Genomic DNA, 13568 nt, shown 5'->3' on the forward strand with positions numbered 1-13568 from the left:
CAAGGCAGGTGAATTCACCCCTCGTTCGCACCTGGGGCACCTTGAAACTGGAGGAGACCCACACAGACACAGGGAGAACATGTGAAACTCCACACAGACAGAACCCCAAGCTTAGGATCAAACTCTGGAGCTGTGAGGTAGCTATGCTAATCGCTGCTTTGCTGTGCTGCCCACAATGACACATACTAGATTAAAGCTGCAATCAGTGAGTTCATGCCCAAATCTATTCCCAATAGGCTGGATCCACCCAAATTTAAAAATTCCCCAGCTCAATGACACTTCATACATCCTCGAAAAAATCCCCAAACCGAACTAAGCGGTAGATAAAGAGTGCTTTGCATAAGTATTCACCCCCTTGAACTTTTCCACATTTTGTAGTGTTAATTGGGATTATATGATATCTACACAGAGTAGCTCAGTGTTACAGTACAAAGTTAAAGTGTAGCAGGGAATCAATATCTCATTTCAAATTTGATCATCTGCACCAATGGGACTTACTTATACTTACTTATATGATCACAACCTTTACCCCATCACCCCTTTAACAAAATGTGGAAGTTCAAGGGAGTGAAAACTTATGCACTTAAGACCCTGAATATTAAAGGAATCAGACATCCAGCACTGAATTTTCAAAATGAAGCCATGTTGCCTTGGATAGTGTCAGCTCTTAGGAAGCAAGAGCCTCATTTAAATGTGGCAGTTGGATTACATTTGCATTATTTACCAATATTGGGGTGGGCCATGTGACCTAAAAATACATACAATTACATACAATATGTAATGCAAGAAAAGATGTGACGACCTTCAAAATGTTACCAATAAATAATTTAGTAATTTAATAATTAATAATTTAGTAAAATAAGTACTTTGTTGCTGACTTATCTTCATGCAGATTTAGCAAATGTTTACTTGTCATTAAACGTGACTCTAATGGAAAAATAGCGACTTTGTTACAGTCAGAGGTGAAGCTGTAACTTTCATTTTTGCAACATGGGAATGTCTTCAAGCTGCTTTTAAAAAAAATGTTTTTATTCATTTCTTGAGAGAGAAAAAAAGAGAGGCTGGTGAGGGAACAACTATTTCTAGCTGCTTTAATGGATACGAAGTTTGATAACATTCCATATTTATTTAATTAAAAAAAGTAATCAGTTAGTATCTGTTACTAAGTGTCCATTACTAACATTGCACCAGTATGTCACAACCTTAAATGTAACTATTAATGGATAAAATAGTACAACATGTTGTTCTTTAATTGAAATGTTTCATTATTAATATGGTAGTCATTTGTAAATTGCAGTGCTATAAGTGGTATAAACACTTTGGGATGTGCTACAGAGTGGTGACTCCGCTTCATGTTGGGCCACATCGCACCACCCACTGTTGATTATTTTAAGAAGATGAAGAAGAAGAAGAAGGTATTTTCAGATTTTTTATAGGAAGATATTTTTCCATAACAGCTGTTTTATTCCTTGTTTATGTCACTGCAGCAGAAGTGCAAGTATTACAAATGTTTCCTTAGGGAAACTGCTAGACTATTCCTATAATGAACTTTTTTAGGAACATACTCTTAACCTTCAGCAGATTATTAAAATGTGGGAAATGGTAATTATGTTTGCTGCTTTATATTTTTAACATTTCTAATTTTAATGTACTTTTGTGATATGAATAAACATAGCTGAAAGTCTCTACATCTGTTAGGAGCCTAATTTCACTGTTGGTTCTTGGTGACATTTATTTCTGAAGCAGAACCTAAAGAGAGCTTCAAAATGAGCAGTTTGAAGTTGTGGGTTTTTGTCATCTCAGCAGAAATAAAATATATATTTACAACATTCCAGCAATAGAATCATTTTATTCATTGCCATGTTAATAACAAACATTGCACTCCTGTATGTTCATTTTGTTATACATAGAAAATTTTGTTAAGAAATAGCTGAAAGGCACAAATCATTTTGCAGTATGTACATCTCAACATCAGATATAAATACACAAAGCAAAGCAAAAGGCAGAATAAAAAGGACAAACCCCAGATACAGAAGTTCAGTAGCACAGTTTTATCTCATTGTGTTAAACAATAAATTACTTAAAAGTGATATTACAGATGGTGCTCAACTTTTACAATACATAGTTTTAAAGGGACAGAACAAACAAAAAGTCTCCATCATACCGAAACGTTTCAATTTTACTTTTAGTGCAAATTTTTATACAGAAGAAATGACTAACAGATATTAATTTATATCTAGTCATGGAGGTTAATGTAGAGTGCAAGATCATGACTGTGTGTCTATAACAGGTTCAGGACTCACTTCATCTTATGTTAAGGGCCCAAACAGAAATCACGGCAACTGAGACGGCAGTTTCATAGGTATTCTTTTATAATAACACTAATAATAATAATAACTACAACTATAACAACAACATCCTTATTAGTGTACAATATGTACGTTCATTTGGGTTCATCACGTTTCAGTCTTTTTAAGTGTGCCATATTGAATTTGTCCTAAACACCATGAGATGAAAGATTCAAGGATATTTATTCGATAACATTAATAAAATCAACCAGGTAAAATCGCTCTGATTGGAGTTTTAATATTCGTCATCTGCTAGAAAACAAAGGCCAAATTAAGGACCACAGGGCTGGAACCATAAATCCATTTAGTTTTAGTATATTCACGCATATGCATGCAGACTGGGATGTGCCTGGGAGAGCTTCACATGTGTCTGATAAAGAAAACATTACTGTCTCCTGCATGTGGAAAAATGTTCAAAAGCAAATACACAACATGGATCCAAGTCTGAACATCATTTATCAGCAGAAACGGTGTCTGTTTTTAATAAATAATATCTGATCTGTGCCTTTAGATAGTTTGGCATACACACTATAATCAATAAGCAACATTTCATGAGAAGATAAACAAAATTTGCTGCAGGAATACCTGCTTGTTTTTGCACACAAAGCCTGAGAGAGTGGCTGAGTGTAATATACTGATAAAACGTGTACAATGGGCATGTATTAGTTTCAATCTGGACAATAAAATAAAACTATCGAGCCACACCACTAAGATTTCTTCCTGAGATAAAGGACAATGTAATTTACTACAATATTAAAAAAGCCTCAATCAGGAATCACTGAAGGATCGACACATACACACACATACACCCACACTGATTAAGGCTTCAAGTTTGAATGTACTTGGGTCCACCAAAAAAAAAAAAAAAAAAAAAAAAAATTATTATTATTATTATTATTATTATTATTAATTTAAACAACAACAACAACAATAATAATAATAATAGTTTATAACAATAATGTTATTAACAATATATTAATCTCGTGCAGAAATACAGAACAGTGCAATATTATGGTGCAAATGACTTACTTAGGGCTGGGCGATATGACTATAAAATATCAATTTCATGATAAATTGGGTCACAATACATTTTTTTTAAAGTTTGATATCGCAGGTTTTGTCAGTGCTTTTATAACAGCAATTTCTTTGCTTCTCTCAACAAATAGTTGAGTGTGTTATTATTATTTTGTGTTAAATAATACATTTTTGTATTAAATATAATTCATTCATATTCAGTAAGTGCTTTATCCCCATCAGAGTCACAGAACCTATCCTGGGAATACTGTGTGCGAGATGGAAATACACCCTCACACACACACACACACACACACACACACACACACACACACACACACACACACACACACACACACCAATTGCATGTTTTTGGGAGGTGGTGGAAACCAAAGAACCCAGAGGAAACAGCAAACCTAAATATAGTGTATTGTCTATCAAGAATTGTGATATTTTTGCCACATCACCCATCTCTACTTTGTCTTGTTTGGGTTTTTAAATAATTCCTCGTCTCCATTTTGTTTCATTTTCTTCCTTTTGCACAAGTTGTATAAGCATATAGCATGAACAGAAGATCCCTTTAAGAAAAAAAGATAAATCACTATAAATTAAATGAAATATACTGCAAGAGATTATCCCATCACCCAGATTATATAATATTTTTACATCTCTATACTGCATCCCTGTTCAGCGTTTTGGTCAAGTCTTGGTCAGTTTTGTTGGTCTGAATCACTGAAGCATCTTTGTACGTTGCTTTTGTTCTGTGAAACCCAATACATGCATGCACTAAGTGCACCGTAACTGCCCTGATGGGTCTATATCCATCTGTAGGTGTCATACTGATTGGGGTTGAACAGATTCTTTGCGTTACCTGAGAGCAAACAATTAAGAACAGGAATCACATTTTAAGATTAAAAGCTGAAGCTGAAAAATTTGGTATCAGCCCTGAATCACTACTGCGTTAACCCATTAACAGCAGAAGCACAAATGCATTAATTACTCTGGTGTGTAAAGAAGACAGAAGCATGTTTCGGGACATTCGGGTGGACCGGTGGGGTTTGTCCTATGCTCTCACCAGTCCAGTAATGAGGTCAGATAAATAAAAACAATAAATAAAATGTCAACGCATTGTATACAAATATATACTGTACAGGTGTCTGTTTACAACACTACATTCCCTAGTATGTTCCGAAGGCACTGTGCTAAACAGTAGTCTGTTATTTCGCTCGCTGTAATCGCAGGAGCTGATTGTGACAGAAAGCTGTGAAGCATATAGAGCAGGTTTGGGTGCGGTTCTCTTCTGTTTGTACTTTTCCAGTTTTGGTTTCAGCATGACAGAAGTTTCAGCACAAGAGATGACGTGTGACATAGATGTGCCAGTAGAGGGCAGTGTGACTCAAAGAACTGTCCATGTTGGACTGGTCTCAACACTTCCAGTTCAGTGTTGGATTTTTAAGCCCTAGTCCTTTGTTTTTTCTATTTTTGATCTGTTTAAACAAACGTAGAAAACATTTAAATCTAATCTGAGTAAATGTGGACAGCTATCAGGTTGGTGGGCTCCCTCTAACAAACAGTGTGTGTCTGTCTAGAGTGTGAATGAGTCCAGTGCAGGTCTGTAACACACAAAAACCAGATTTAGTGACACACCAAGCCAACTGTTGAGCAACCGATCCCAACTAGCACCACTGTCTGTAGTATTTTTGTGACATTCCTCAGTCCTGATAGTGCTGAACTGATATTAGATGCCAGAGGAATAGAGGTCTCTGACTGGCTGCTCATCAGGAGAAAAGAAACTAAAAGTAAGCAAAGTAAGCTAACACTCTCGATCACACACACAGAGTACACCTCATGTTCTGCTCATCTTGCAACTTCTTGCAACAAAATGGCCGAGCGGAGAGTTTAAAACAGATTCACAGTGGCAAGAAAATGGCAGCTAGGTTGGTTTGTGTGGTTAGGCTTAAACAGACGTCAAAATTGTATACCATTACAAGTGATATCTTCAGTGAATTTTCTTTTTTTTTTTTTTTCTTTGCCTGACAGGCAAAATTTAGTTCTGCTTTATCTAAAAAAGCAGAAAAGTACTGATTTCAGGTGGCTCCTGTAGTGTCAAAAATCATGAGCTGGAGATGTTGGCACCTCTGTGATTGATATAAGTGGTAGATGGTATACTGTTTTGACATAGCATCTAATACAGTAGTATAAGAGCTGGGACATAAAATACTGTGTCTTGTAATTGTTTTCCTTTTTGTATATAGCACACAGACCTCCTGGTATGGAGAGTTATTTCCTTTCACACAGGGACAGAACATGCAGGCATGTTGTTCGAGTTCAACTTCTTGAAGATAACATGAGCTAACAGGATCAGCCAACCTGCTCCTTTTTGTTGGTGCTAATTTGACTATGTCAGCTTGGTGCATCACTGTGTGACAAACCCAACAGGCCTGTTTTACACACTAGGCTGTGTTTAGGACAGGTGCTCTGACTCGGGTACTCTGAAGTGAATGACAGACTGGCGGGACTCTGAGCCGCTCCTCAGCATACTGCTCAGCACCTCTTTGGCGTTGATGGCGGTGTCTTCAGTGCAGTTAGCAAATGAGTGCTTGTCCGACGGTGGCACGGAGGAAAAGAGTGACAGTGAAGAAGAAGATGATGGGAGTGAAGCAGAGAAAAGGGATGATGATGAGGAGGAAGAATGGATGGTGGAGTTGGAGAAGAGGCTCGCTGAGGGGGTTAAAGCAGTGTGTAAAGAGTCCGGTGAAGAAGAGGGAAGCGCAGAGTGGCATTCTTCTGGCGGCGAGTTGAGAAAGTCGAACAATTCCTGGTGCGCAGGGTCTCTCAGAGCCGGCTGACTCTGCTGCTGCTGCTCCACCTTTGGGAAAACCTTCATGCTGAAATCCGTGACAGGCACAGAGACAGGCACAGAGAGGATGTCTGTTCCCGTGTTGTGCGGGGAAAGGCGAGAAGAGCCAGGGTTCGTCAGGTCCAGGGCGCCCTCTGTTGGGTTTTTAAATGAGAGGGGAGCAAAAGAAGAGAATAAGGGGCCAGTATAAAGGTTGGTCAGGCTTGAGAGTTGGGGAGGTTGGGAGTAGAGCACAGATAGATCTCTGTGACGTTCTTCCAACATCCTCTTTCGCTGTTCGGCCAGCCACTGCTCCTGAGCCTGCTGCTCTTTCTCCTGACGCCTCCTTTTCACCTCCTTATCCATCCGGCCCAGCTCATCTCGCACTTGAGCCACGCAGTTCTCTGGGATCTTTATACCTGAGCAGAACAGGATGTGAAAGAAAGCATTAGCAAAATTCAAATCAAATAATTCTTAAGAAGCAAACTAACCAAAGTACAGTAATTCAAATTAATTCGACATCAGTGTTCCCTCTAAAGCTATACATACAAACACATGCACACACTGTCTATGCAAGAGTGCCTGAATTCTAGTGCACAAGGAAGAGCTTTCTGAATGGAGAGACAACATGATAAACAGGCAACTATGGACGCCTCCTTGTCCTGATAGGTTTGGATATTGAAGGCCCACATTATTTCTTTTTTTCTCCTCTTCATAGAGCTTTACAGAGTTTTATTTCTGAATATATATTTTATTAAAATATTTTTTCAATAAATATATTAGAATATATACTTTATTAAAAATTTACATTATGCAGACTTAAAGCTGAAAAAAAAAAAAAAAAAAACAGACGGGCTTTTCCAGGACAGGATTTAAGAAGCGTCTGGCTGGGACTATGTAATGTAAAAGGGTAATCTGTTCCACAGCCTTTGACCGATAGAGTAAACACAACACCATTACACATTAACTAAGTTTGTGGAATGGAAAAGACCAATTTGTTTAAGAACTGAAGAGATTTAGAAGCGGATCTCTGAGCAGAACATAAAAATGAAGTGGTGCCAAAAATTGTCATAGGGCTTTAACATACAACAACAGAACCCTAAAACCAATTGTGGATTTTTTATATTGAATTTTGCCCCCATTCCTTAATTTGTGTGATTGCAAATTCCTACCCGTGAGCTAGTTTCACTCTGATTGACATGGAAAAGAATTATCACCATTCCTCCTACCCTCTTAACCTTCACGTGTGGATTTTCCAGCTCCAGTAGTCTAGCTGACACTCACCCACTTGCTTGTGCTCCCTGGTTTTGAGGCGTACGATTTGCAGGATGCTGGAGCTGGTTACATCTGCCACCACGTCAGCTACACGCTTCCACACACACAGGAGAGCACCGCAAAGGACGTGGTACTGCCGCAAGCGCATACCCTGCAAACATTCCTGGCCCTCGTCGACCTTTTTGCACCTCCCGTTCCTTCACAGAGCACACACACATATACAATAAACAGCCTGTTTTGAAAACAACCTGAAATCAAGGAAACCTTGGTAGCTTGTATGTTCATGTCTTTTGCCATTTTTATGCTTGATTCATTAATCTATCACTTTGAAGACAACAATCTTCTGCAAACTTTGTATGCTTTGATATGTGTCCTGACATGAGTGCAAGCAGGAAAGAAATAATAGTGTTATGATTATAATTGATTATGGGAGGGGAAATGAAGAGATTCACACTCACCAGTTGGCATGGCTACATTTCCTGAAGGAGAAAGTGAACTGATTCTCCCAGCTTTCCTTCGCCTCCTCAGGAGTCACCTGCAGTTCGTTTGTTAAAAACATCATCACTCACCATTTGTCATATAAAACAATGTCACATGAGACCTCTTAGTATAACAATCATAATAAAGGTTCATAGATTGCCGCTATAGGGCTCAAAACTGACCAAGACATTCAATGACTTTAAGAATAGACAAGGACATCCTGCCCAAATTATTACTGGCACAATACTAGAATTATTCGGATGGGATAAGACTTCAGGACATAGTATGTCTGTTAAGTAATGTTGATGGAGGACGTCTGTAGTAATTATGATCAACTCACATTAGTAGAAATCACAGAGATGGGAGTGTCTTATGTGTACTACATACTCCTCATTTTAATTGTTTTGTTATTTATTATAAGCACTTCTTAGGGCTTTGCTAGGAGCATAACTAAAACCTCCAGAAGCATCGCTGCTCTGACAAGTCCTTTTGAATGTCTATATTTTATTGTTCTGCATTTTAAACTTAGTCAATACTTGACTTCGTTTTGGTTTTTGTTTTGGGAAACAATAAATTAGAGCATTTTCTGGATTGTCTTTATACTGAATATTAAGCCTTTTTTCCCAGGGGGTTATTGTACAGGCCATTTTATGATAGGTAAAAAAATGATATAATCTTTCCAGATGTGTGCACATGCAGTCTGTTAAACAATATGAACATGACTGATAGGACTAATTACAATAACCCCGCCTACCCATGTAAGACTAATTCAAACAGAAAAGATTAGATCACAGGAAAAATGAACAGGGACAGAAAAACAAAGCAGACCTTGCGGTACTTCTTTTGGATGTTCTCCAGATTCTCCGGTTGCTTTTGTTTGCCCACATTGGGCTTGTAGACAGTCAGGTGGTGACCTCTGCCCAGCTCGGCCAGCAGCACACATGGGTGACTCCCTCTCAGCTGCAGGGGAGACAGACACCAAGGCTCACAGTTTGCGACCAAGTCTTTGCTGTAAAGTGACCCCTAAGCACTGACATGTGATTTATTTTTGTTTCCTGTCCATGCGTTTGTACAGAATGCTTTAATAATGAACTCAGATTCACCCCAGTCATCTCTCTCTTTCTTATTTTGATGGTACTGATCATAAAGGAAGCTGAATGGAAATGTGGGAATGTGAGACAGCTTTTGGATTCTGCTTCAAAGACACACCTTGTGGGAGATGTAGAAGCCTTCGTCTGGGTTGCTGAGTGTATGAGCCTTTTTGAGAGCCTCCTCCCAGGGCATGCCCCTGTCCACACTGATCTGCAAGGCACAACAAAGCGTCCACATCAGAGGTGGGATAATTAGAGGAGACAGACAGACAGCACTGGGCCAAAGCTTTACAAAGCTTCCTTATTCTGAGACAAAACCACAAAAGGAAAGTAGCTTTGGGTGGAACTCTAAGCGACAGTTGATAAACTGGTCTGTGCTGCACTTGCTGTTAATTTAAGCTGTCTGTTAGTAGCGGAAGAAGGAAATAGTCAAACATTCCAACTCTGTCTTTTCTGTAAATTGCGCAACAATGTCAAGTTTATGCTTGGTGTTGTATAACATAAGAACCAGCAAATGTGCCGCATTCTCTGTTAACTGTTGGCGTACATTGAGTATGTGCTGTGAAATGCAGATGTCATCTAAAAGTCTAACATTTGTGTGCACATCATTCAGAGCAGATGTTTCACAGCTATTTTTGAAAATACATTTAAAAAATTGCAAATTAGGCAAATATGCACCTATTTATTTATCAGCATGATCTGAGCTTTAATTCCTGAATTTTTAGCCTTTCTACTGTTAAAATGCAGACTCAAATCATTTTGTATCATCTTAATTTTTGTAGTTTGTAGTTTTTGTAGTATTAGGACTGCAGTTAGAAGTTAACATATATTAATTGCTGAGATTTAGATACAATCCATTTAGTTCACTTAAACAGTTAAATGGACTATAAATAAACTATAAATGAACTATAACAACTAAATAATAACTTTAACTACACTCCTGGGCAAAAAAAATGGACCAAGCCCAAAATGGCAAATATTAAGTTTTTAATGGTCTTAACAACAAATCATCGATCAGAAAATTAGGGCCATTTTTTTGCCCGGGAGTGTAGTATAAGAGCTCTGATAGTATTTAATACTGATTTCCAATACCATAATATCATTAATATTAATAAAAATAAAATCACTGTCCCCTAACTTCTATACATCATTAAACTTGCATGGTTCTTTTTAAAAATGGCTCTAAATATCAGAAATAAAAATGTTTCCTAAAGGGGTGATTTGGTTTGCCCCTAAAAAGAACCAGTGAGGAACGCTTTACTTACACTTACTGTTGAAGGACCTTAAATAATGAAGCAACGAAAATATGAAACTTAGGCTTTTCATGTAATAGTTATCCAATAATCCAGAGCAGTGGTAAGCTTGTTAATTTACATGTAGCTTATTACAAATTTTTGAGGGTTTGTTTTCTGTACCTGAGAAAATGGAAAGGAATCTAAACAATGGAATGGAATCCAAATAATTATAAATACAGAAAAGGCCTTTACTTCTTAAAATACTCTGCTTGTTTTCTCGTAAGCCAAGTAGGAAGAGGTCAGAAATAAGAAAATGACTGTTTAACACTGTATATGTGAAAAATAAACTGCCCATTAGTGGCTCTGAATCTGCTCACACGAAAGATTGTGTATTTCAGAGTCTATCATTCTGCATAATTAATACATACAGTATGAGCACACTGAATTACATGTTTAATCCAAACTGACCTTATAGAGAATGACTTGGCCTTCCTGTGGGTTGCCTGGAGTCAGAAACTTCTCTTGAGTCTCGTTGGAGATCTCATCATTACCGGGAGCCAGATCTGTAAACAAACAGGAAGATGACACATGGCATTACAATCCAACAGCTCGTTAAAAGAGGGAACCACATTAAATAAAAAGTTATAGGAATGCTTACCCAAGATCCCCATATCATATTTGCCTTCCTTCTTGTCCTTTTCAATCAGGTAGTCAAAATTGTCACTGAAGTACTGAAAGAGAGAGTTCTGCTTGTGCACCTCCAGACCCAAAATTCGATTGAGGAACTTAGTAATGGTGCAGTCTGTTGAAAAACGAAGGTGTAGAACCGAGCATGAGGTAATCTGTATTTGTATATATGTGTATGTGTATCGAATATAAAGAGTGGAGACCTCACCTTTCTCAGGGCTGATGCCAAAGCGAGCCTCCTTGCAGAAAATGCCAACATCCATCATGCCTTGCTTCATGTCTAACAGAAGAAAAAAATTCAGAAATGTGCAAATCAATACCTTCAGAAAGGGTCACATGATTACTTTATTTGAATACACAGAGAATAATTAGCAGATTGAAATATAAAGATCACACAGACATCCACATCTGCAATTCAAATTGTCATATAACAAACATTAACACTGACTATAATTCCAAATGACATGAAACTACTTGTTGACACGCAGACACACACAAGCTAGTTTTACCTCTGAAGAACATGGCGTCACCACCTGGATAGCCCTTGGGAGGGGCCACCTTACTCTCAGTGTGACCCAGAATGGCTTTGGTGATCTTCTCTAAAGCCCTGTTACCATACTGGAAAGGAAAACAAACACACTCATGGCTTAGTCTAGGACTCGTTTAGATTAACATCTGCATGTGTGTTCCAGATAAGATGTCGACTCACTTTATTTTCAAAGTTGTACTTGCTCAAGTCTCTAGACTCTGTTGCTCTTCGGTCACCGTGCGTCAGAGCTCCCTGTGAGAGGATACATACATTACAGTTACTTCAATAATTAAAAACACTCTGCATGTGTAGTCAAAATTAGCTACATCCATACGTACAACTGCTAAGCTCTTGCCTAATTAAAAGATACTGTAACATTTCACCATGTTAGCTGCAGTTAGCTCCACTGGAGTTGCGCTCTAAAATACTGCTGCCACAAGGAGTTTAATAATCTACTTAAAAGCCTGAGCAGTGTCAAACATCTGAATGCAGCATAGGGGGAAACACAAATCAGCAAATATTAGCTGTGAAAAAAAAAAAAAATAGGTTATATGGATTGGCTTAGCTTAAAACTGTACTAGATAACACTCCATCAGCTTCACTTTTAGTTAAACTGAAAGTGAGTAGGACGTCTCAAATCCTGAGCATCGCGTCCTGTATCAGTTTTGACTTCCAAAATGACTAATATGACCTAATTGTAAGTGGTAGACCCCTTTGAAGTGAGAAACGAGATCATTTCCTCTACGTGGGGAGAAAAAAAAATCTTAAATTCAACAACAGAGATGGCCTCAATGCCCGAGTGCATACAGCAAATCGGTGTGCAAAGGAAATATACTATGATACGATACAATACATTACAGCAAACACCATATTAGGATAAGTGTGATCAGTCAGAATGACTTTGTACCGATGCACAGTGACGCTCTCTCTTTACTGACGTCAGTAAAATGGTATGCTTTTTTTATATTAATGTGATACGAAAAAATAATGCAATTAGACATTAAGCTATGTGGCTCAGAAGATCAGCTCCCAGTGGCCACATGATTGTTTTTTATTAGGACATAAATGTCAAAAACTCTTATGTCTGACAAATATAAATCAGTCGTGAAGGCATAAAGCAGCTGTGGTGTAAGCGTGTATTTGAGAACTTTGCCACATTATATAATGCACATTGAAAGAGGTGAGCCACAGTAAATCAGTGTGTCAGCAGCTAGACGGTGCATATGAGTGTATTTGTGATATACCAGGCTCTCCAGCCTCTTAGCCACAATAGAAGCGAAGCGTCTTTCGCCAGCCAGTTCAGAGATGAGGAAGATGTACTCCGGTGCTGTGACTTGGTTGGAGCGATGAGTGCGACCTGGGTGAGAGTGGTGAAAAAAAAAGTAAGGTTTGCTGTTTATGAGTCTGTGGTAACAATGTCCTGCTTTACGGGAAGCTGACTCTGAACACTAGATCCAAAGGTCAACACTGGTGGAGTAATTATAAAGTCATTACTGAAAATGTCAAAGGTGAGACCAACAAACTAATTTGAGAAAAAGCAGGCCACAAAGTGCATCATGTCATTTATCATTCAGATTTATTTACACACACGTGTATTTATAGAGAAGTTTTCCACTGCATATGCAAAAACAAGAACTGGACCAAACAAAAGTCAACAAAACTAGTTCATTTTCAGCAACTGAACAGAAACTGGAATGATCACAGGGATAAGAGTAAAACTGAATGCTTCATCGCTGTAGTGCATAACAACTTAATCGTTAAGTCCAACATGGAGAAAGTGGTCACAATAACATGTTTATTTGTGTGGATGGCCTGTTTAGTTAAGCAGCGCATATCAGCCAAAATAAAACTGGTCACAAAAAGATGGACTGACATAGGGTTTTTAAAATTTAGTCAACAGATACGGCAAGATGAAAAATCTGCACCATGACAAAACAATAAGTTACATAAAAATTGCCTGTGCCTATCATTTACACAGACCTAATCATGAACAGTGCTGCTTGCACTTGTACCATTACCTGCTTTGGTCTTAAAAATGATGTGGTACTTTTTTTTTTTTTTTTTTTTTTT

At 38.1% G+C, this 13568-nt stretch overlaps 1 protein-coding gene across 4 annotated transcripts in view; it reads right to left on the bottom strand.

The window, feature by feature from the left end:
- Window positions 1–1829: 1829 nt before the first annotated feature.
- The window catches only part of si:ch73-63e15.2 (protein strawberry notch homolog 2), a 61110-nt gene continuing 49371 nt past the window's right edge, over window positions 1830–13568 (bottom strand). For all 4 annotated transcript variants that reach the window (XM_026913775.3, XM_053238042.1, XM_053238043.1 and 1 more), the window contains 11 exons: window positions 12743–12855; window positions 11679–11750; window positions 11479–11587; window positions 11178–11249; window positions 10941–11084; window positions 10751–10845; window positions 9166–9258; window positions 8785–8916; window positions 7935–8011; window positions 7486–7673; window positions 1830–6620 (listed from right to left, as the gene is read on the bottom strand). In XM_026913775.3, coding sequence (XP_026769576.1) covers window positions 5827–6620; window positions 7486–7673; window positions 7935–8011; window positions 8785–8916; window positions 9166–9258; window positions 10751–10845; window positions 10941–11084; window positions 11178–11249; window positions 11479–11587; window positions 11679–11750; window positions 12743–12855 — 1889 coding nt within the window. In that variant the 3' untranslated portion in view covers window positions 1830–5826. The remainder of the gene's footprint in view (window positions 6621–7485; window positions 7674–7934; window positions 8012–8784; window positions 8917–9165; window positions 9259–10750; window positions 10846–10940; window positions 11085–11177; window positions 11250–11478; window positions 11588–11678; window positions 11751–12742; window positions 12856–13568) is intronic.

This window comes from Pangasianodon hypophthalmus, chromosome 11 (assembly GCF_027358585.1).
Source record: "Pangasianodon hypophthalmus isolate fPanHyp1 chromosome 11, fPanHyp1.pri, whole genome shotgun sequence".
Classification (NCBI taxonomy): domain Eukaryota; kingdom Metazoa; phylum Chordata; class Actinopteri; order Siluriformes; family Pangasiidae; genus Pangasianodon; species Pangasianodon hypophthalmus.